The sequence below is a fragment of the Ictidomys tridecemlineatus genome, chromosome 11, assembly GCF_052094955.1.
Source record: "Ictidomys tridecemlineatus isolate mIctTri1 chromosome 11, mIctTri1.hap1, whole genome shotgun sequence".
In the NCBI taxonomy this organism is placed as follows: Eukaryota; Metazoa; Chordata; class Mammalia; order Rodentia; family Sciuridae; genus Ictidomys; species Ictidomys tridecemlineatus.
The window spans coordinates 16,112,658-16,132,989 of NC_135487.1; the positions used below are offsets into that span (position 1 = coordinate 16,112,658).

At 55.2% G+C, this 20,332-nt stretch overlaps 1 protein-coding gene across 1 annotated transcript; it reads right to left on the reverse strand.

Annotated features, from left to right (window-relative positions):
• Positions 1 to 1,207: 1,207 nt before the first annotated feature.
• On the reverse strand, positions 1,208 to 20,044 carry Il22ra1 (interleukin 22 receptor subunit alpha 1). The gene is made up of 7 exons (XM_005317608.3): positions 19,908 to 20,044; positions 16,253 to 16,385; positions 15,305 to 15,483; positions 12,977 to 13,152; positions 8,150 to 8,288; positions 4,735 to 4,856; positions 1,208 to 3,699 (listed from the first exon to the last, which is right to left on the reverse strand). Exons 1-7 carry the CDS (start codon positions 19,948 to 19,950, stop codon positions 2,794 to 2,796), a joined length of 1,698 nt encoding a protein of 565 aa, XP_005317665.2. The 5' UTR covers positions 19,951 to 20,044; the 3' UTR covers positions 1,208 to 2,793.
• Between the last annotated feature and the right edge of the window lie 288 nt (positions 20,045 to 20,332).

A 20,332-nucleotide genomic window follows, 5' to 3' on the forward strand; every position in this document is an offset into this window, starting at 1 on the left:
ACAGTATCTTGCTACGTTTTCCAGGCTGGGCTCAAACTTGGAATTCTCCAGCCTCAGTCTCCTGAGGGATTATAGGTGTATACCACCACACACAGCTTAACAATTCATAGAATTTAAGTTGCTTGCTGTTCTGAATAAGTGTAATGAAACCTCATGCCATCCTGCTCCACATACCCAAGTGTGAATCCTTTCATTGACCAAGGTATCCGTGTGGTATATGCTACCTACCCATTAGTTACTTAGTAGCTGTCAGTTATCAGGTTGACCATCATGGCAGTGCTTGTGTTCAAGTAAACCTTATTTTACTTAATAACATTGTATTTTATGATTAGTTTTTCTTAATCTCTTACTGTGACTAACTTATAAATTAAACTTTATCATGGGCGTGTAATATGGGAGAAAAGTGTCTCTAGGGTTCAGTGCCATTTGTGGTACTCTAGAGATCTTGGGGTGCTTCGCTGGGGTCAGAAGAAACTCTGTATTCTGACTCATTTACTCCTGGGCTTGGCTCTGCCGTGACTGCAGGCAGGTGACACCTTGGAACCTGGGCAAGGCAGGGCTGTGGAGCTTCCTGGTAATGGGGTCAGAGCCCAGGACTCTCAGGAATGCCAGGGCCCCAGCCAGTTGCTGGGGTACACAAACACCCGATTTTCTAGGTTCCAGCTTATCTATGGCCCTGAGCTGCCTAGGGGGTTGGAGCCTCAGGGAGGGGGTCCTGGAACTTGCCCCCTTGGTGGGGACCGCACCAGCCTGTGGAGGGTCGCAGACCCAAACCATCCACCTCTTTGCCTAGACAGCTGGACTTCTCCACCCCACAGGTCCTGCGAGTTGGGAGAGGTGTTTACGGGGCTTGATTTAAGAGCCTCTGTAGGGAAGGGGGTGTGGCTCAGTGGTGGAGCCTTTCCCAGCCTGGACGAGACCCTGGGTTCCATCCCCAGGCAAAACCGAACCAACCCCCCACTCCAACCACATCAAAAATCACCTCTGTCGCTCCCTAGTCCCACCCCTGACCTGGAGACAACAATCCAGCTGTCCGCCTGTTTTTCACTGGTAAACAAGGTAAAGACTGGTAACCTTTGGCCGCGGGTGCCCCTGAGGGACAGGAAGTAGACTTATTTGCAATGTATGGGCCCCTGCGCTCAGCGATCGCTCAGGATGGCGATTCACCCCCTTCTGTTACAGAGATATCGAGCCAGTGACTCTGAAGGGATGTTAAATATTAATTTCACACAGATAAGAACACGCTGTCCGTCACCATGTCCCAGGGAGGGAGGGGGACACGAAGAGAAGGGAAACCTAGCTGGGTGAAGGGAAAAGACACTGTGCACCCTTGGGAAGGGTCAAACCGGGGCAATGGGACTTTAGGCCTGTCTCTCTAAAGTTTGGGGCGGGAGGGTGACCAGGGAGTTGCTTGTCCCTCCAGGACCCATTTAGGGGTCCTTCCGTCCTTACGCCCCACTAGTTTCATCCTCCAACAACCCAAACAGGTTTGGAAAGTTCCTTCTCTTGATGAGGCAGAAAATCCTTGTTTTGACACTGACCCTGACCCTGTCCCGGCCCCCTTAGTGGGATCTTGAGTGGGGGTCCTTGGGCGGGGGTCCTTCTCCTCTCTGGACCTTGGATTCCTCATTGTAAGGAGCGTCTCGGGTGAGAAGGACGTGAGGCGGTGGCAGTTCCCTGAGCACAGAGCCTTCCCTTCCTGGGATCCGCGGGGAGGCCAGGGGCCAGTGCCTGCTGCGTGGCCTCCGGGGGGCGCTGTTGAGAGCCAGGCACAAGGAGGCCTCTGACCGCAGGGAGGCAGCGCTGCATCTTTTGTCTCTGGTCTGTTTCCAAAAGGTCCTGCAGTCCCTCCATGGTCCATTCTGGAAAGTCCAGTCCTCTGGCCTGTCCTGAAGCAACTCTGAGGCAATCTGGATCCTCTGAACCCTTGATCCAATTCCAGGTGATCTGCAGCCAACTTGAACCCAGGAAGTCGACTCCTGGGGCCACCAGATAGTTAACAAAATCACGTCAGGAAGTGGCTACCATTTATTGGTCCCAGCCTCCATGCCAGGCACTACTAGGGACACTGATGTCCTCCTCACCACAACCCCGCGAGATGGGTGGTGCTCTCCCCATTTTACAGATGAGGAAACTGAGTTCTGAGCCGTGGATCGGCTGCTTGAAGCTGCGCTGCTGCTACTTGTCGAGCCTGGACTTTAAGCCCAAATGGGCTGAGTCCAAGTCCCCAGAGCTCTGAAGTGAGTGCCATTTGCTTTGTGTCCTCTTCAGGGCCCAGAGAGTCCCAAGTTCCTTTCAAACCCTGTTCTCAGGTTGGAGCGTGAAACTCCTGCTTGCAAGAAGGGTTTCTGTGGCTCCTCCCCGTTGGACCTGGAGGTTCCCTGGGGTAAAACCTCCAGCAGAGGAAAGAAGCTGGAAAGGTGCGGCTCCGGGAGGGAGCCCCACGGGGGAGTGAGCCCCAGGCCGCCCTTCCCTGTAGTCTGCCACTGGGCTAGACTGCCCTGCCTCTGGTCTTGGCAGAAGTCTAAGTTTTCTGGTTCCGCCCAGCCGATGGCCGCGGGCCCTTGTCCCTCCTCGGGCAATCACCGGGAACAGACGCCTCTCTGCACCCTCAGCTGCTCTGGCGGAGTCGTCCCCTCGTGGTCAGCTCCCGTGGGGGCCCTTGGCCTCCTCCTCTGGTTCTTTCCGGGGCACCCACCTGGGCTGGCTGCAGAGTGTGCGGCGGGCAGGGTGGGGGCTGACAGCCCAGGAGGTGTCGGGGTGGGGAGGAGAGGTCGCAGGCTGCTGGCCCCCTCAGGACTCCCACTGCACGGTCAGGGCCAGCTCCTTGAACAGCGAGCCCGGCTCCGTGGGCGGCTCCAGCTCTGAGGCCCCAGGGGCTGGGCCCTTGGCCTCCGCCTTGGACACCAGACCCTCATCCTTGGGACACACCAGGGACTCCAGCAGGCCCCAGGGACTTGGCTCCTGGTCTGAGGGGGAGCAGGAGAGGGCAGGAGTGTGCAAAGAGAGCGACCCCGGGTGGCCTTCGATCTGGACGGAGGAGAGGAGGGACAGCTGGCCTCCCAGGTACTGCGGGGTCCCCGGCTCCCTGTTCAGGCCGGGTGCCCCGTCCACACAGAGCTCCTCCAGGGCCATGGAGGCCACCCCCTGCAGAGACAGGTCACCTGGAAGGCAGCTCCCCGCTGGCTCCTCTTTCTGGAGCTGCCCCTTCGGCCTGAGGTGCTTGGGCCCCGGGAGTGTCCCCGAGGAGGAGTCTTTTCCAGAGCTGTCCACGCACACCCCGTAGGAAGCAGCCAAGCTGTCCAGGGTGGCCTGGGGGGTGTAGGGCAGCGGCTGGGCCTTGGTGGCGGCCTGCGGAGCGTAGCTCGGGGCTTTAGCTTCAGAGGCCACCTGAGGTGTGTAGGCCGGGGGCCCGACCTCAGGGGTGGCCTTCGGGGTGCAGGACGGTGGGGAGACAGCCTGGCGAGGAGACGCGTGGCGGGGCTGGAGGACGGAGATGTCTGGCTGCCCCAAGTAGGAGATCTCAGGGAGGCCGTGCAGCTGGGCGGCTCCTGGGGGCTCCCTGGGCCCCGAGACCACCACCTGGGAGTACTGGACGGGCTGGGACAGGCCGCCGGGCCCGCCGAGCTCAAAGACGGGGACCAGCACGTGCTCCTGGATGAACCGCAGCGGCTGGAAGGTCAGGACGCGCTGGACGTTCTGTGCGGGGACAACAGCAGCCCACCTCTTAGGGCGGGGCCTCAGCCCCTGATGCTGACCTGGGCAGCGGGGCCCCCGGGGAGTCGTGGGGGCCCTTCCAGCTGCGGATACCTCCCTCCCACCCCCACTTCCCCGAGACCCCGCTGAGTTCTGGGGCCCAGCGCCTCCAAGGAGGGACGGGGCTCCCAGCCTGTGTCGGGGGCCATGTCTAGAGTCCAGGTAACTCCTGGACACAGACCTGGGCTCTGGCTTCTCCGGGGGAGATAATCCAGGAAGCTCGGGCCCCGGATGTGGTGTCCCAGCTGCCCCAGGCCCCTGGCAGCTTGTGGCCGCAGGGTCAAGGTGGGCAAGGGTCAAGGTGGGCAAGGGTCAAGGTGGGCAAGGGTCAAGGTGGGCAAGGATCAAGGTGGGCAGGGTGGGAAACGGGAGGCCAGGAGAGGCTTATGGACATGGTCCATCTGGCAAAATGCCCTCAGGGTGCCCCGGTCCCCCCAAGAGCCCCAGATGGCTCTGCGGGGGCTCTGCAGTGGCCTCGCTGTTAGGGCTGAGGGGCGGCCCTGCTGCCGGGTGGGGGCTGCAGGTGGGACTCGTGGTCTGACTCACCCACGGCTGTACATTTTTAAAAACTCGCTGCCAATATTTGAAAATTAGGAGATTACATATTATAATCCTATAATAAATAAGTTTATAATCATATTATAAATTCTGATTTCTCTTTTTAAAAAAAAAAGTAAAGATGGGGCCATTACCAGCCTGTGACCCCCTGGGACAGCACTTGGCTGCCCATTTCCAGAGGCCGGAGCTCCACAGCCCCCTCAGGCTGGCCGCTGCTCAGTCCCTACGTCACCTACCCAGGCCTGGAGGCTCTCTAGGCTGCGTCACCGTTCCTGGTCACCTGCTGCCCCATCCTGACCACCAGTCGGCAGGGCGGGAGGCCCCCCCCCCCCGGACGCCTCGGGGAGAACCAGGGCTGCCCACGCCCTCTGGAGGTCTGGGACCCTCCCCTGGCTCTCTGGCCCCGGGTGGATGACTCACCAGGGAGTTGGGAGGCACCGGCAGCTTGGTGACGTATCTGTAGCTCAGGTAGCAGAGCATGGCCACCAAGAAGCCCATGGAGAAGAGGATGGCCCCTGAGAAGGAGTAGGCCCACGTCCGGTCTGGGGAGAGAGGGTGGGGGGCGTGAGGCTGGGATGCCACCAGGCCCGGCCCCAGCAAGGGCCCTGCAGCCCCCGGGCCAGGCAGGAAGGCCTCTGCCACCTTCCCTATCCACAGGCCTGGGGCCAGATCCCAGGCGGAAGGCCACAGGCCACACTCGCATTGAGTTGAAGATGCTCTGTCTCCCACCTCCATACAGTTGCTCTTGAAGCGAACCAGGTTTCAAGTCAGGATTCTTGGCCTCCGATGGATGCTGACTCACGCGCAGGTGAAAGGCCTCCCCCCGCAAACCCCCGGCCTGGCCAGCTCGTCACAACTGCCAGTGGCCTCGGGCACACGTCTGTGGGTGGCCAAGCTCATCCGTGTCCCCACAAGTGGTCACCTTTAGGCCAAGGGCCTGCCCACAAGCAAGTGTCTGCCCTCCCCAGGAAAGGACCCAAGGGAGGGGTCTGCGGGACAGCATGCAGGCCCGGGCCACGTGGGCAGGCAGTGCAGGGTCCCAGGAGCCCAGGTGGGATCTGGAAGGGAGACCACAGGAGGCAGAGGACCTGTCCCGTGGGCTGTCTGGCCTCTTTCTCTGGTGGGCAGGGCCACGGCTGGGGGTGGGCCCCAAAGCAGGGCCATGGAGAGGGCAAGGGGCGGGGGCCCTCCTGCCTCCCTGCAGGAAACAGAAGCAGAGGGAGGCGAGAAGGGACAACGGGAGGGCCTGTCCTCTCGGCCTCCTACCAAGGCCAGGGGCGGAGGCCGGGAAGAGTCTGCTCAGGAAGGGACCCTGGGAGAGCATCGCCCCCTGTACCAGGGGAGGAGAGGGACAGCTGGGGGCCCTGGTGGTGCGTCTGTGGCCTGGCATCTTTGGGTCAGGCTCATCAGCTCTTGGTGTGACGCCGCCTGCCCGCAGTCCTACCGGGACTTTGAAGGACCGAGGGAAGTAGAGGAGGTTGGAGGGTTCTCCAAACCAAACCTGCACCCCGCAGGGTCTCGACCCTCCAAGTCACCTCCCCTGTCTTCCTGACCCCGGGGCCTCAGCGTGGGCAGCTCAGGACCAGGCTCCCTGAGCCCAGCAGTCACAGTGCCCCTGGGGACCTCCGAACCTCCACTTCCAGCCCACTCCTCGCTCCTCCCAGGCTGGGTGGCTTGTCAGCTCCCCACTGCAATGACGCCCTGTCGCCTGTCACATGATACCCCCATTGCTGCTCCAGGGAGAAGACAGGACCTGGATGTCCCTACGTGACATACCTAATGTCATTGGAAACCCCTGCTTAGCGTCCCGGGGACATTCCCTGGCCTGATACATTTTCCACGTGCCATTTCACCTACGGGGAGGCAGGATGGAGTCAACACCAGCCTGGGAGTGAGGAATGTGGGGTGTCAGAGGTCTGGCTCAGCCACTGATATGCTGAGCTGCCTCTCTGCTACACCACCCTCTCTGGTCTACCATTTACTGATCACAGTTGCCAGCGGCACTTGAACTCTCCCGTGGGCCATGCATTATGCTGGGAACTCTCCCTGTGTTCTGCCAGAAAATCGTTATAGCAACATAGAGGGATACGGGTACCCTCTTCCTCCAGATAACAACGCTGAGTCTCAGAAAGGTTGAGTGACTTGCCCCAGATCACACAGCTCCTCAGTGGGGAAGCCAGGAGGGACTCGTCCATATCTACAGCTCACCCTCACATCCGTGACACAATCATGCCTCGGTTTCCTCACCTGTAAAGTTAAGATCTGCGGTGAGACGAACCTGAGAGGTTCGTCTAAGACGAACTAAGGTGCTGGGATCAGGCTCTGTGACCCCCACAGAGATCCCGAGAAGAGATACAGTGGCGATTCTGGGCTCTGGGGTCAAGCAGACTCTAGGATACAGGGTCAAAAGCAAGGTGTATGACTTTGAAGTGGAAGTCAGAGGAATAGGTGTGCATCGAGGGGACCAGTCATAAACCAAGTTCAAGGTGGGGGTTAGAGCCCAGGCTTCTGATGAATCTATCTAGGTTCACCAAGCAGCTGTGTGGTCATGAACCAGCCACTGAACCTCTCTGAGCCAGAGATCCTCCTCTATGCACTGGGAATGGTCCTGCCCAACTGGCAGGATTATTTTAAAGATCCGATCCTGTATGCAAAGCATTTGACACAACCCGAGGTAATAGAGCAGTACCGAATAAATGTCACTGAGCCATGTCCCCAACCCACCACAGTGTTAGAGAAAAATTGATGTCACGAGAGAGATCCTGTAAGGACAGGCCAACAGAAAGGTGAGTTTGCCTGTTTTCAAAACCCAGGGCAGGGCCGGGGTGGGCCCGGGGCGGACGTGGTGTGTGTCTAGTACGGTCAGGGGGGAGCGTCTCTGTCACACGTGCCCCCCTCCAGATTGGTGCCCATAAAGTCGGTTTCCGTTTTTTAGATTCTTTTTGCCAAGGTCCATTCCGGTCTCCCTGGGACCCTTGCCCAAGAAGGACATGCCCCGTGCTGGCCAGAGCTGGCTGACCCCCCAGGATCGCTCCTCTGCAAAGGATTCAGGTGGAGGAACCAGGCTCTGGGAGATCTAGGGAAATGGACGAATTGAGCTTCCAAACACAGCTGCCTCCGAGGGCCATGCACTTTGTCCAGCTCTCAAACTGAACTCTGCCTGAAGGTTGGCACCGTGGGAACAGAAATCACCTACTAACACGAATCTGAAGGTGATGGTCAGGTGAGGGCGGTTTTTCCCAATCCATCCCTTTCATGATCTCTCCTTGCAGCTCAAAGCCACGTTTCCACCGGCTTCACCATCCCTCTCCACCAGCTGGGCAAGTTACCGAACCACCCTGAACCTCAGTTTCCTCTTCTGTAAAATGAGAATGATGACGGGACCTGCCTCAGACAGCTGGGAGGGCTGCACTTACTAGTGCCTGGTCCCTGGCTAAGGCTGAAGAAATGCCAGCCAGCCTTCACCATCGTCATCCTTATTCTTTGGTTTGGGGAGATACTAGAGGATCCTTTTGGCTTCTCTTTTCTCCTCCCCCCCCCCCCCCCCGCAGACTTTCCCCCAGTGTCACCTGGGTTGGTATCAAGGGGAGTCTTTCTTGCCAGGTACTCAAACTGGTGGAGAGAGGAGATCCAGACCCAGGCTGGAGGGAGGGATCAGACATTCGCTATGAAAATCCCCCCGTGGACTCAGCCAGGAACCAGCAAAGACGGGCCTTGACAGTACACTAAGAACCCCCGGGGTTCTCTGAGCTCCGTGAACCTGGCCCTGGGGGCAGGCAGGGAGAGGTGGGTTCAGAGGAGAATTCAGGATCCCCCTCCTCTGGCTCCTACTCACCGGGCAGCGTCTTCACGCGGCACACATAGGGGGCGCTCTCCTTGGACCAGGTGGGAATCAAAATCATGGTGGTCCCCAGGAACTCGGTGTCCGGGGTCAGGCCCGAGAACTCGTATTCTCTCTGCTGTCCTTCCAGGTGCTGCGACCCACAGAGACCCACAGTGACTCCGCCTGCAGCCAGCCTCCCCCGGAGCCCCGCCCACCGCCCAGACCAGACACCCCTGGACCCGCCTGCAGCTCTTCATTCCTCTCTCCCCCTTCTTTCTTCTCAAATCCAACCAGTCGCCAAGCTCTGCATACCTTTTGCTTCGATCCGGTCTGGCACTTGCCCGCAGCCTGTAAATACCAGCTGCTGCTAAGAGACCACATCCCCATTGTCCCTGCTCCCCTCCACCACCCCGTCTTCCAGCTCTCCTCTCCCTTCTTTATCAAACATCAGAAAGCCTTTGAGTAACCACCCTCCCCTGCCTTCCTCTTGGCTTCTGTCTGGATTGGGCCTCCAGCCTCCAGCCTTCAGCCTCCAGCCGCCTCCAGCCTGGACAATTGCTGTGGCTTCCGTACTAGTTGCTTCTCTCTGGTTTTGCCCCTGTCCATTTCCCATATCCATCTCAGAGCTGCCATGATCTCTCTAAAAGATTAATGTAATGACAATGCTCCTTTTTTTCCAAATGCTTTGGTATCAGGGGTTCACTGTATGCTTCAAATACAGCCCTTGCTGCTCTACCACTGGGACTTATTTTTTTTTTTTAATGGATTTAACTTAAATTCTCAGTCTATACCCAAAGGACTCAGAATCAGCAAACTACAGTGACGCAGCCACATCCATGTTATACCAGCTCAATTCACAACAGCTAAACGGTGGAACCCACCTAGATGCTCTTCAATAGATACACAATGGAATATTACTCAGCCTTAAAGAAGAATGCAGTTAAGTCATTTGCAGGTAAATGGATGGAGTTGGAGAATATTATGCTAAGCAAAATAAGTCAATCCCCAACAAACTGCAGGTCAAATGTTTTCTCTGATAAGTGGATGCTGATCCATAGTGGGGGTGGGAGCCAGGGAAGAATGGAGGAACTTTGGATTGAGCCGAGAGGAGGGAGGGAAAGAGGGGAGTGTGGGGGTGGAAAAGATGTGGAACGCGATGGACATTATTACTCTATGTACGGGTGTGATGGCATGGGAGGTGCGACACCAGATCATGTACAACCAGACAAATGAAAGGTTGTGCTCCAATTGTCTACAACGAGCCGAAATGCATTCTGCCGTCGTGTGTAACTAATTAGAACAAATAAAAAAAATTAAAAAAAACGGACACACGTTCACTTCTTTTCCACTCCCCCTCCTCCTCCCCAATCTCTCCCTCTGCCTAACCTCGGGGGAAGCAGAATTTCCTTTCTTCCCCATCCTAGGCAGAGTTATCCGTCTTTGAACACATTGTCTATGGTTCTAATGGTTTATACCTTCTATCCGTCTAACCCTCCCCCAAACAACTATAATTGTGACTAAAATGAAAAAATAAAAAAACTCCATAAAAACACTGGAGAGTAAATACAGCAGGTCGATAATGGAGAGAGGAAGAAGGTTGGCATGGGGTGATTTTTTTTTTTTTTTTACATCTTTTATCGTGAAGGAAGACCCCAGTCTACACCTCGTGGGGTGACTAAAACCTAGAGAGAGACCCTGTCTGTCATCTTTTTTTTAATATTTATTTTTTAGGTGTAGATGGACCAACACAATGCCTTTATTTTTATGTGGCGCAGAGGATTGAACCCGGGTCCCACCTGTGCTAGGCGAGCACTCTACCACTGAGCCACAACCCCAGCCCCCTGTCTGTCATCTTGCTGGCTTGAATAATCCGAGGATAGAATTTGATGAGACAGGACTGATCCAAAGAGAGGGAGGCCCAGCTTCTGTGTATGAACTTTGCCCCAAGCCACGGCTGGCCCCAGATTGTGCTTGGACGGGCAGCCTCCAAATGGCACAGATGAAAGAAAGAAAGAAAGGGAGAAAGGAAGGAAGGAAGGAAGGAAGGAAGGAAGGAAGGAAGGAAGGAAGGAAGGAAGGAAGGAAGGAAGGAAAGTGATCTGAGATTCTAAAGCCTGGAATTCAGCCAAGTTAGCTGTCCATTAAAACATGACAAAAAACCAAAGCAACAGCCTCTGCAGGATGTAACAGAATCCAGACTCGTTTCAACTGTCATCCATAATGTCCAAGGCAGGTTACAAAATTGTTAGACTGGGACCCATATTCAGGAGAAAAGACTCTTCATCTCGTCTGACCCCAAGGTGACCAAATTGTCGGACAAGGATTTTAAAGCAGCTGTAAAGCTTTGCTCAAGGAAGTGAAAGAAAATATGTTTGTAATGAATGAGTGAATAAAGGAATCCTAATGGAATACATTAACTGTCAACATGGGACACCTTCGAACTGAACCATACAATATTCGAATGAAAAAAAAAATGCATCTTAGTAACAGATTGGAAATGCCACAAGAAATCGAGAACTTGAAGATAGGTCCCTGAAGCCAGCCGTGGTGGCACACGCCTGGTAATCCCAGGGACTCGGGAGGCTGAGGCAGGAGGATCGTTCAAGAGTTCAAAGCCAGCCTGAGCAATTTAGAGAGGCCCTGAGCAACTTAGTGAGACCCCCGTCTTGAAATAAAAAGGAACTGGGGATTCGGCTCAGGGGTTCAGCAGCTCTGGGTTCAATTTCCGGTTCCCAAACAAACAAATAAGTAAGTGGATGTGAGGAGCTGGGAGCAGCTATGATAAAATCAGGTAAATTAGAGTTCAGAGTATCACTAGAGATGAAAGAGACACATCAAATCATAAAATGGCCAGTTTATCCGGAAGCTAAAACAAGGAGAATAGACAAGCCCACCAGCATCCCAGTTGAACAGTTGAGAGCTGAACAGGCACAACTAAAAGAAAAAAACAGTCCCCCCCCCCCAAACCGGGAAAGACAGAGGCCCTGAATAACACCGTCAGCCGCCTTCTCCTAATCCACATCTATAGAGCACGCCACCCAACAGCTGCCAACACAGGTTCCTTTCCAGGTACACCCGGAACATTTGCATAGGCAGGCCATATGCTGCTCCATAAAACCCATCTCAGTAAATCTACAAGGGCCCAAATCAGGCCGGGTATGTTCTGTGACCATGAAATGAATTAAATTAGAAATCAATAATGATAAAATATTTAGTCAAACATCAAATATTTACCCAAAATAGCTGTGATAAAGACTCTGCCTGCTCTGTAAGCTCTGGCTGCTCTCCTTGACGATGGATAGGAACCAAGATCCCTCCACCCGCCACCTCCATCTCTCTCCTGCAAGGTCCCCGCAGGCTTCCCCATGCCCCCACCGCAGGGCTCTCCAACTGCAAGGTGAGGGAGAAGCACCTGTATTGTTCTCCGCAGTCCAGATCCAGGGCGGAAAGAACTGCAAGCATTTGATGCAGTGGACAGAGGGGGCCCAGGGACCTGCACTCTAACGGGCCACAGGTGACTCTGATGCCACCCGTCTGGGACCGTCTTTTGAGAAACTACTCCAGTCAAAGCGGGCAGTTTTCTGCTTTTCCAAAATGCCCTCTTTTTACTTCTCTTTCTGATCTTGGTGGGGCAGTGTCGGCCCGTGGGGGAGAAAGGTAGACTTAGCACTGAACTGGATCTGAATCCTGGCTATGCTTTTACTCGCCAAACAATCTGGAGCAAGCGACTGAACCTCTCAGAGCCTCTGTTTTCTCATCTGGAAAATGGAGACAGTGGCTTCTGCCTCACAGAGCTGTACAGGATTCAATGACCTAATAGGTATCTATGACCCAGAAACCGGCATCGACGAACGCAAGTTTTTCTGGAAGTCTTTTAGATCCACCTTGCAATATCCTTATTTTCCTCTACCTGTCGCCGTTGGAATTATTTCAACTTCTTCCCGACTCGCTCGAGTATAAGCCTCTTGATTGTGAGAATTAGAGTAGGAAATGAACATTCATTCAGCTGGATTGTGGGTTCATGGCACATGCTGGGGGGAAATACCACATCTTTTCCCCAAAAAAAGAAAAAAAGGAAATAATTTGCATATACCATTTGGCAGTTTACGCACTTGCCTGACACATTTCATTATTGCTGATCTTAGGACACTCCCTGAATATAGTTCCTGAAATTGTATGGAGCGCAGAACCAGTTTAAGGAAATACAGCAGTAGAAACTGACTCTGGCATTTTTTAAAGTTAACACCTGAGGATGTTAATTGGCTGTTCTCCAGGACGTTACAAAGTATTAGACATCAAACAAAATCTAAATTATGCAAAATCAAGTTTTTTTTTTTTTGGTGGGAGGGGGGCACCAGGAATTGAACTCACGGCACTCGACCCCTGAGCCACATCCCCAGCCCGATTTTATAGTTTATTTAAAGACAGGGTCTCACTGAGTTGCTTAGCGCCTCGCTGTTGCTGAGGCTGGTCTTTGAACTCATGATCCTCCTGCCTCAGCCTCCTGAGCCACTGGGATTTCAGGCACGTGCCACGGCATCCGGCACAAAAACAAGTTTGGCGTCAAATAAATCCGAGAAAAGGTGAATTAAACAAATAGAAACGGGAATCTCTGCCTCTGCAGGACTTGTCAGAGCCTTCAACATGCTACTGTGTACATGAGCCTACAAGAGGGAGGTTGTGCTTAGGATTCAAGGTCCCCCCTTCACCCCACCAGGGACATGTTTGGGGAATTCTATTGATACAACATATTCTCTTTCTGTTTGGAGCAGCACAGATGTAACCGAGGAGGAAGGCATTTCCCAGGTGAGGAAGGACCAGGGTGCAACCTATGTTTACCATTTTGTAGGTGTGGTTGACGTGGAGCTCCACACGGTAGAACAGGTCTTGGAACATCTCCTCCAGGGTCTGCTGGTGGCCATCTCCTGCACGGATGGGCGTGGGGGTGGGATGGATAATCATCTGAATGGATCTCACTTTGGGGATACAGGTCACGTCAGGTGGTTTGATGGTAGCTGGGGAGAAAAAAGAAGAAAAAAGTCAGAATTGGCATTAGTGTCAATATGGCAATATGGATGGTGGGAAGTGGCTGCTTCTCCCACCCACCCCACTCAGAGCCCAGGATGTTTCCAAATGCATCAGCTAAACCTGGGTGAAAAGCACTCCTGCACTAGCCTGGCGGCCAGGTGTAGGGCTGGCCAAGGAATGGCCAGGTGGACGGGAGGAACCAAGGGTGAGGGTCACCGTCCCTGGGGTTGGACAAGCCTAGACCCTGCTCCCAGGTGTCCCAGCTCCTCACCCCCACCTCAAGTCTTCCTGGGACACAGGACCCCAGGTCTGTAGGCAGTGACAGCTCTGGGTATGTCCACATGGTGATTAGCCACGGGTCCTAAATAACACCAGGGGGGGCCGAGGTCACCCGTTTAGTGCCAAGGCCACGTCCAAGACTTCAGTCTCTCTCAAGATGGAATTTTCCAAGTAACTAAATGAATTCAGACCCTTGGAGAATATGAATCTTCTCTTCCCCCAAAAATGTACCTCAACAAAAATCTTGCATTCATGCAAGATTTCAGGGATTCATGCACCCTACTCACCCTGAATCTAGCTCATAGAAATCCCTCAAGGGTCCATTGACCTCTGAAATTCAGAACATTTGAACTGGCATTAGTGTCCGTCTGAGGCAGAAGAAGGATGCTCATGTGGACGCTTGTTTGTAAAATTGAAAAACCGAGCAGAATATCCTCATAAAGGGAATTAGATAAATAAATTAGAGTGCCTCCCAAGAATGGGCCCTTTTGCAGCTATGAAATATCACATTGTGGAAACACATTTAATAATGTGGGCAAAAGTTTATGATACCATCATACAGAGGGAGAAGAAGCTCAAAAACAAGGAAACAATGCTAGATTCAAAAAAAAAAAAAAAATAGACCCAGGTGCTAGTGATTGCTTGTTGGAATGATCGGGGGTGGGGGTGGGTGATTTTTATTTTTCTTTGAATATTTCTGTGTTTTCCAGATTTTCAGTACATTAACACGGACTTTTCTATATTTTGCATATTTCTATATTTCTGGAAGTGAACAAGCCAGGAAGAAAATCAGTGACGGACTTAATTTTATTTTTTTGTTTTCTTAAAAAGTCACGTGTGGCCGTAAGGCGAGCTGGGGAACGTGTGGGAGCCGGGCAGCTGGTGCACATTCATTTACGGGACCCTCCTGGGTGGAGCCTCTTCTCCCTGCTGAGCTCTGGCTAAGGTCTGGGAACACAGAGGATCCGGTAGCCCACTCAGGCTGCTTTTGGAACTCACATGTTAATGAGCGAGGCTGATGCTGTACGTGTAAGCGAACATGATAGCTGCCCACTGTGATAGGAGCTGTGAGGACAAAGCACAGTGGACAGGGGTCCCCCGTGTCCACGGGGATCGACGCTGGGACGCCACACCCATTCCCTTCTAGGAATAAATTTATTGTTTGGGGAACAATGACAAGAAAAAAGCGAGTACTCGTTCAAGTACAGATGAAGTTTGGTTCCAAATATTTTTCACCTGCATTTGGTCTGATCTGTGGATAAGGGTCCTGCAGGCACTGAGGACAGACTGGGTTGGGAGGGAGGGTGACAGGTGGCCACCCGCTGAGATCAAGTAGTCAGGGCTAGGGGTGGGGACGCTCACTTAGGGCTGAACTGAGCCCCAGTAAGGACTGGGAAGAGCCACCAATGAGTGGGGAGCCAGGAGGGGTGGGGGGTGGGGTGTGTGTGCAGCAAAGGCCCTGGGGCTGGGATTTCCAGAGGCCAGACTGCATCAGTAGACAGAGCTGCAGATAGACAGTGCCTGGGAGCTCACAGCAAAGGGCTGGGTCTTGTTTTAAGAATCATGAGAAGATGCTGGAGAGTTTTCAGCAGGGGAGGGGAAGGTGAGTCTAGGAGGACCCTGAGGATGGGGCCGGGGCAGGAATGTCGGCTTCCCTGGCTGCAGAGGAGGGTGGTGTGAACTACGGGGCTGTGGGGGGGTGGAGGGAAAGGAACAGGCCCCCTGGGGGATGTGCTTCAGTGGGGGGCACCTTCCCTGTCTGGCCCTGGTACAGACCCCTCCTGGCCCTGTGTCCACTCAGAGGGAAGGAGCCTCCCAGGTGCTTCACTGCCCCTGGCCCGAGCAGGGACTCCCACTCACTGTGTGGCAGAGAGCTGAACCGGTCGGTCATCTTGGTGGCTGACCGGCCTCCAGGGCTGATGGCCGTGACCCTGGCATAGTAGAACTCAGTGTGGTTGCCCGTCTCCATGGTCAGGTTGCAGGATTTCCCTCTGATCTTCTGGCAGCCTGCCTTTGGCAGCCACGCGATGTCCCCGTACCTGGGCAGGAGGGAGGGGCCGGGCACACCGTTAATGAGGCCTGGGTGCCAGGCCTGTGGCGTTGTAATAATGATAGCGGTATCTCCTATTTACACAGCACGTTCTGTGTCTCGGGCCCTTTATGTGGGTGCTCTTGGTTCTCATGGTGACCCTCCTGGGCTGTGTACACAAGGAAGCCGAGGTTCAAAGGGGTAAAATGCACCCCGCGGTGCCCGTGACGGTGCCTGTGACGGCCTGGACTTGAACCCAGCAAGTCTAGTCTACGTTCTCCTCTCGCTGCCCCGAGACCCGGTGGGCGAAGCCTGTTATCCCCATTTGACAGACAAGGGATCTGAGGTTCAGAGGGGAGGTGACAGGCACAGGCTGGAGTCGGGTGGGAACAGACTTCCTGTTGACCTTGTTTGGCCAATAGTCAAAGAACGATCTCCAAGACCTCATGACGCCAGGCGCAGGTTGACTTCGTCTTACCCAATCTACCTGACAACCTTACGAGGAAGGGACTCTCACTGTCCTCCCTCTACAGATGGGGAACTGAGGCCTGGTGGGGTTCCCCAGCGGACCGAGGTCGCCCAGGTGGGAGATGGCCCTGCCCGGCTGCCGCCAGCCCTGGTGGTATCAGTCCTGATTGAACCTTCCCTCAGCAGAAGGATGCAAAAGGGGCTGGGGGCAGGCAGCAGCCCAGTGGGGGCCCAGGGACGTGTAGAGTGGGGGACATTCTGGGAGAGATCGCTGCAGAGTCACAGGAGGTGGGTGTGGGCAGGAAGCCTACTTTTTATATTCCACGCTGTAGACGATGCCGGGGGTGCTGTCTGTCCCGCCGTCCCACGTCAGGATGTTTTCAAAGTTGCTGGACTGGAATTTCACGTGTTGAAGAAGATCAGAGGCATCCTCAGCAACGTGAGCTGCGGGAGGTGGGAGCAGGGTAAGCAGGTGGGCCCGCAGCCCTCCACGCAGCAGCCGGTTACCCCACCGCCTCTGGGCTCAGCCACCCTCTTCCTTCCCACTGAGCTGTAATTCACCCAGTGACGTCTGGGAAGACTCCCGCGCTGTGCAACCATCACTACTACCTGATTCCAGAACACTTCCGTCATCCCCATAGTGGCAGTCCCCGTCCCTCTATCCCCCAGTCCCTGACAAACACAAACCTATTTTCTGTCCCTATGGATTTGCCTGTTTTGGACTTTTCATTACAGTCTTGCCTTCTCTTTGCATCTGGCTTTTCCACTCAGCATAATGTTTTCAAGTTCGTTCCATATTGAAACACAAAGCAGCTCTTATTTTCTCTTAATGGCTGTGTAATAGTCCATGGTAAGGACAGACCAAGTTTTGTGTATCCATTCTTCAGTTCATTGGCATCTGAATTATTTCCAGTTTGGGGGCTATTTTGAGTATCGCTGCTGCGAACATTTGAGCAGATAAATGTAAGTGGATATGTCTGCGGTCGCCGTGGGTGGATATTTAGGGTGGGATTGCTGGGTCACTCTAGGCTTGGTATGGAACCCAGGGGCTCAGGCCAGGCCAGTGCTCTATCACTGAGCTCCAGACCCAACCCTTACATTTAACTTTCTGAAGAATCGCCAAACTGTTTGCCAAAGCGGCTGCCCCTTCCTACCCCCAGCAGCACCCGAGGGGTCCTGTTTCTTACCCCAGTCCCACTTCTTGCTGTCTCTTGGCTTGCTCACTTTGTTTTTTGGTACCAGGAGTTGAACTCAGGGGTGCTTAACCACTGGCCACATTCCCAGCCCCTTTTTGTATTTTATTAGACACAGGTTGCTAAGCGCTGGCTGGGAACTCACGATCCTCCTGCCTCAGCCTCCCGAGTGGCTGGGATTGCAGACGTGCTCCACGGGGCCAACTGCTCACTTTTTAATGCCACCCGAGGTGGGTGTCTTCACTTATCACAGAGAACGCCAGCTAAAGTGCCCCAGAAAGCTCGCCCAAAGGCGTTCCCTGCACCCGGGGTGGAGGGGCTGTCTGTGAACTCTGGTCTCCCAGTCCATCAACTGCTGCTTAGGACATGGAAAGGAGAGCCGAGGCCTGGGCCCCTAGAAGAGGGCTGGGGAGGGGCTGCTGCCTCGGCATCTTCACCCTTGACTTGCAGAACACCCTCCCCCCCCCCCCCGCAGCCTGTGGAGGGGAAGAAGGACAAGAAAGTGTCCAGAGTTGGATGCTGGCTCTGAGCATGCTCAGAAGGACCTGTCTGGCGGGGTGGGAAATACCCAGGTGCAGACCCAGCTGTGCCAAGGCCTCTTTGATGGCCATGCCCCTCCCTTCCTCTGGACATGACCATGGCCACCAGCAGGCCCAGGGCACGAAGGGGTGGATAGTTCTTTATTCCCAAGTTATAAACAGTATTTCTGCAAGCGGAGTCCAGGGCTGGGAGGTCCTTGGGGGAGGTGGGAAGCGCATGAGGGCAGTCCCACCCGGGGCACATCCCCTGCCTACATGGAAGGCCACCACCCTCTCTGAATCTGGGTCTCCCTGGCCCAGCAGCTGTGGACATCTTTGTCTGGGAGCTTCCCAGAGTCCCCAGAATGGGGCTTTAGGGGTAGCACAGGGGGTCTTATTGCCCCCACCCAAGGTGACGGCTAGGCCGCTGAGCCCCAGATGTGGCTCGTGTCCTGGGCTTGGATCCCAGTCTGGGCAGCAATGGGGTCTGGAGGGAGGGGTCTTGGATTCAGGGCTCGGTCTAAAGTCATGGAAGGGAGTCCAGTGGCCACTGGTGGGGTCAGGGGCAGGAGAGAGAGGCTGAGATTGGAGAGGAGGCCACAGTCAGTCCGGGGTGGGCTTGGCCTCCCCCAGTGCTGGGTTAGAATCTGCACGGGAAAGCTTGCTGGTTGGGGACAGTGTCCTGTGCAGGCTCCCTGTGCTAGGGAGGCCGGTGGCTGAAGCTGGAAAAGGGTCCTGGGTGGAGTGGGGATGGCCACCACTTTTTGATGTGTGTGTGTGCTGGGAATTGAACCCAGGGTGCTTTGCCACCGAACTCCATCTCCAGCTCTTTTTACTTATTTTTTTTTTTTTTGAGACAGGATCTTGCTAAGTCACTTAGAGCCTTGCTGAATTGCTGAGGCTGGCCTTGAAAACTTGTGATCCTCCTGACTTAGCCTCCTGAGTCACGGGGATTACAGGTGGGTGTCACTGTGCCCAGCGGAAACTGAAGCTGGCTTCCTGAAGGGGTGGGGGGCTTGGCCAGCCCCCTCTCTAAGGGGGTACCAGGGACTAACGGGGCCTTCCCTCTCCTCCCAACCCCTCGCTCCTTTTCATCCCCAAATCCATCATGCCCTCCCCGGCCGGAGTCGTCTCTGCACTTCCTGGTTGGAAGTGGACATTCTGAACGCCGGGAGACATATGCTGTGTGGAGCGACTGTCTGGCCGACTTTACAAAAGGCAGGTTTTCACATTTGTGTGGAAAAACCATATGTCAACTGGTGGGGAAGCCAAGGAACAACACAAACAACGATCCCACGTGCTCAGGAACCAGCTAAGCGCACGAGGGCGAGGGGCCAGGTCTGCAGAGGATGCTACTGACCCTTCACCATCTACTCAGGGCTGTTTCCTGTGGGTCCCCACCTTAAAGGGCCAGGAGCTCTAGGACTTCCAGCCAGAATGGGAGGGGGCCTGAGGGACATGTTTTGGAGCCTCTGAGGCTGCAGGAAGTCTCCCTCGTCCATCAGAGACTCAGAGTGTGGGGAATGCCCCACTGAGGCCAGGGCAGCACAGACTGGAGGCAGCAAAGGATCCAGTCAGCGCTGGCCAGGGACTGTCCCTTCACGGGTCTCATCCTGCACTGAAGCCAGGAGGGCCTGCAGAGGTCACATGTCCCTCTCTTCCATCAGGACTGAGATCCCCGACATTCAGCTCAGGAGAGCGGACAACCTGGGGTCTCAGGTGCAGTTCTCCATGATGACGAATCCCATTGGGACCTTGGACTCGACAGCAGTGCAGCTCACCTGGCCACTCTGGGAGGACATGCTCTTTCAGGTCCGGCCCAGAGGGGCCAGAAGAGGCCCCACAGGGACATGGAGAGAGGCCACGGTGTCCCTCCTCCCGTCTTGGGCCAGCAGAGGGAGAGAAGCCAACTCTGCCAGAACCCCGAGGGAGGGCAAGAGGTCTGCTCCCCAGGCCAGTCCCCTACCTGCTGGGATGAGGGGATCCAGCACCCAGGCTGAGACAGCTGGCCACATGCCCCCGGACCTGCAGGCCAGTGGAGTCCCTGGGAGAACCCGGGCGCTGGGGCACCCTCTCATCCTCCCTAGCCTCCTGAGCTGGCCATCCGCGTCTCCGGGAAAAGCCGGCACCCAGTCAAGCCCAAGCAGGGGAGAAACTGAAAGCAGCCTGGATGGGGCTGCAGGATGGGTGCAGGGAGACAGCCCGCGCACTGGCCCCGGGGTGGGCCAGCCCTCACCCAGAGCAGGGGCACTCACCGGCCAGGGATCCCACCACCAGGATGGTCAGGAGCGTCCTCATCAGCCCTGCTTGGGACCCCTGTGGGCCCCCACTCCGGGCCCTGCACAGAGGGCAGGCTGTGAAGCCTGGGTGCCCGGGGAAGCTGGCTCCACCCGGCACAGGGCGGGGAAGCAGGGGAGGGGAGGGGTCAGGAGGCAGGGGAGGACCTGGGCCAGTGGGGGCAGGGGTACAAAGGTGCCTGGCCCTGTGCTCTGGAATTCCAGATCCTGGGTGGGATCCAAGGGAGTTCCCTTCCTAGTGGCAGAGAGCAGCTACCAGGCGGGCCGGCTTGTTTATCTGGTCTGGGTGGCTGATTCATCCCAAGACTCCGGAGTGGTTGATTAGGGAGCTAAGAGGCAGAAAGGGCAAAAATGACCCACAATGGACAGCCTTATCGGAGAAC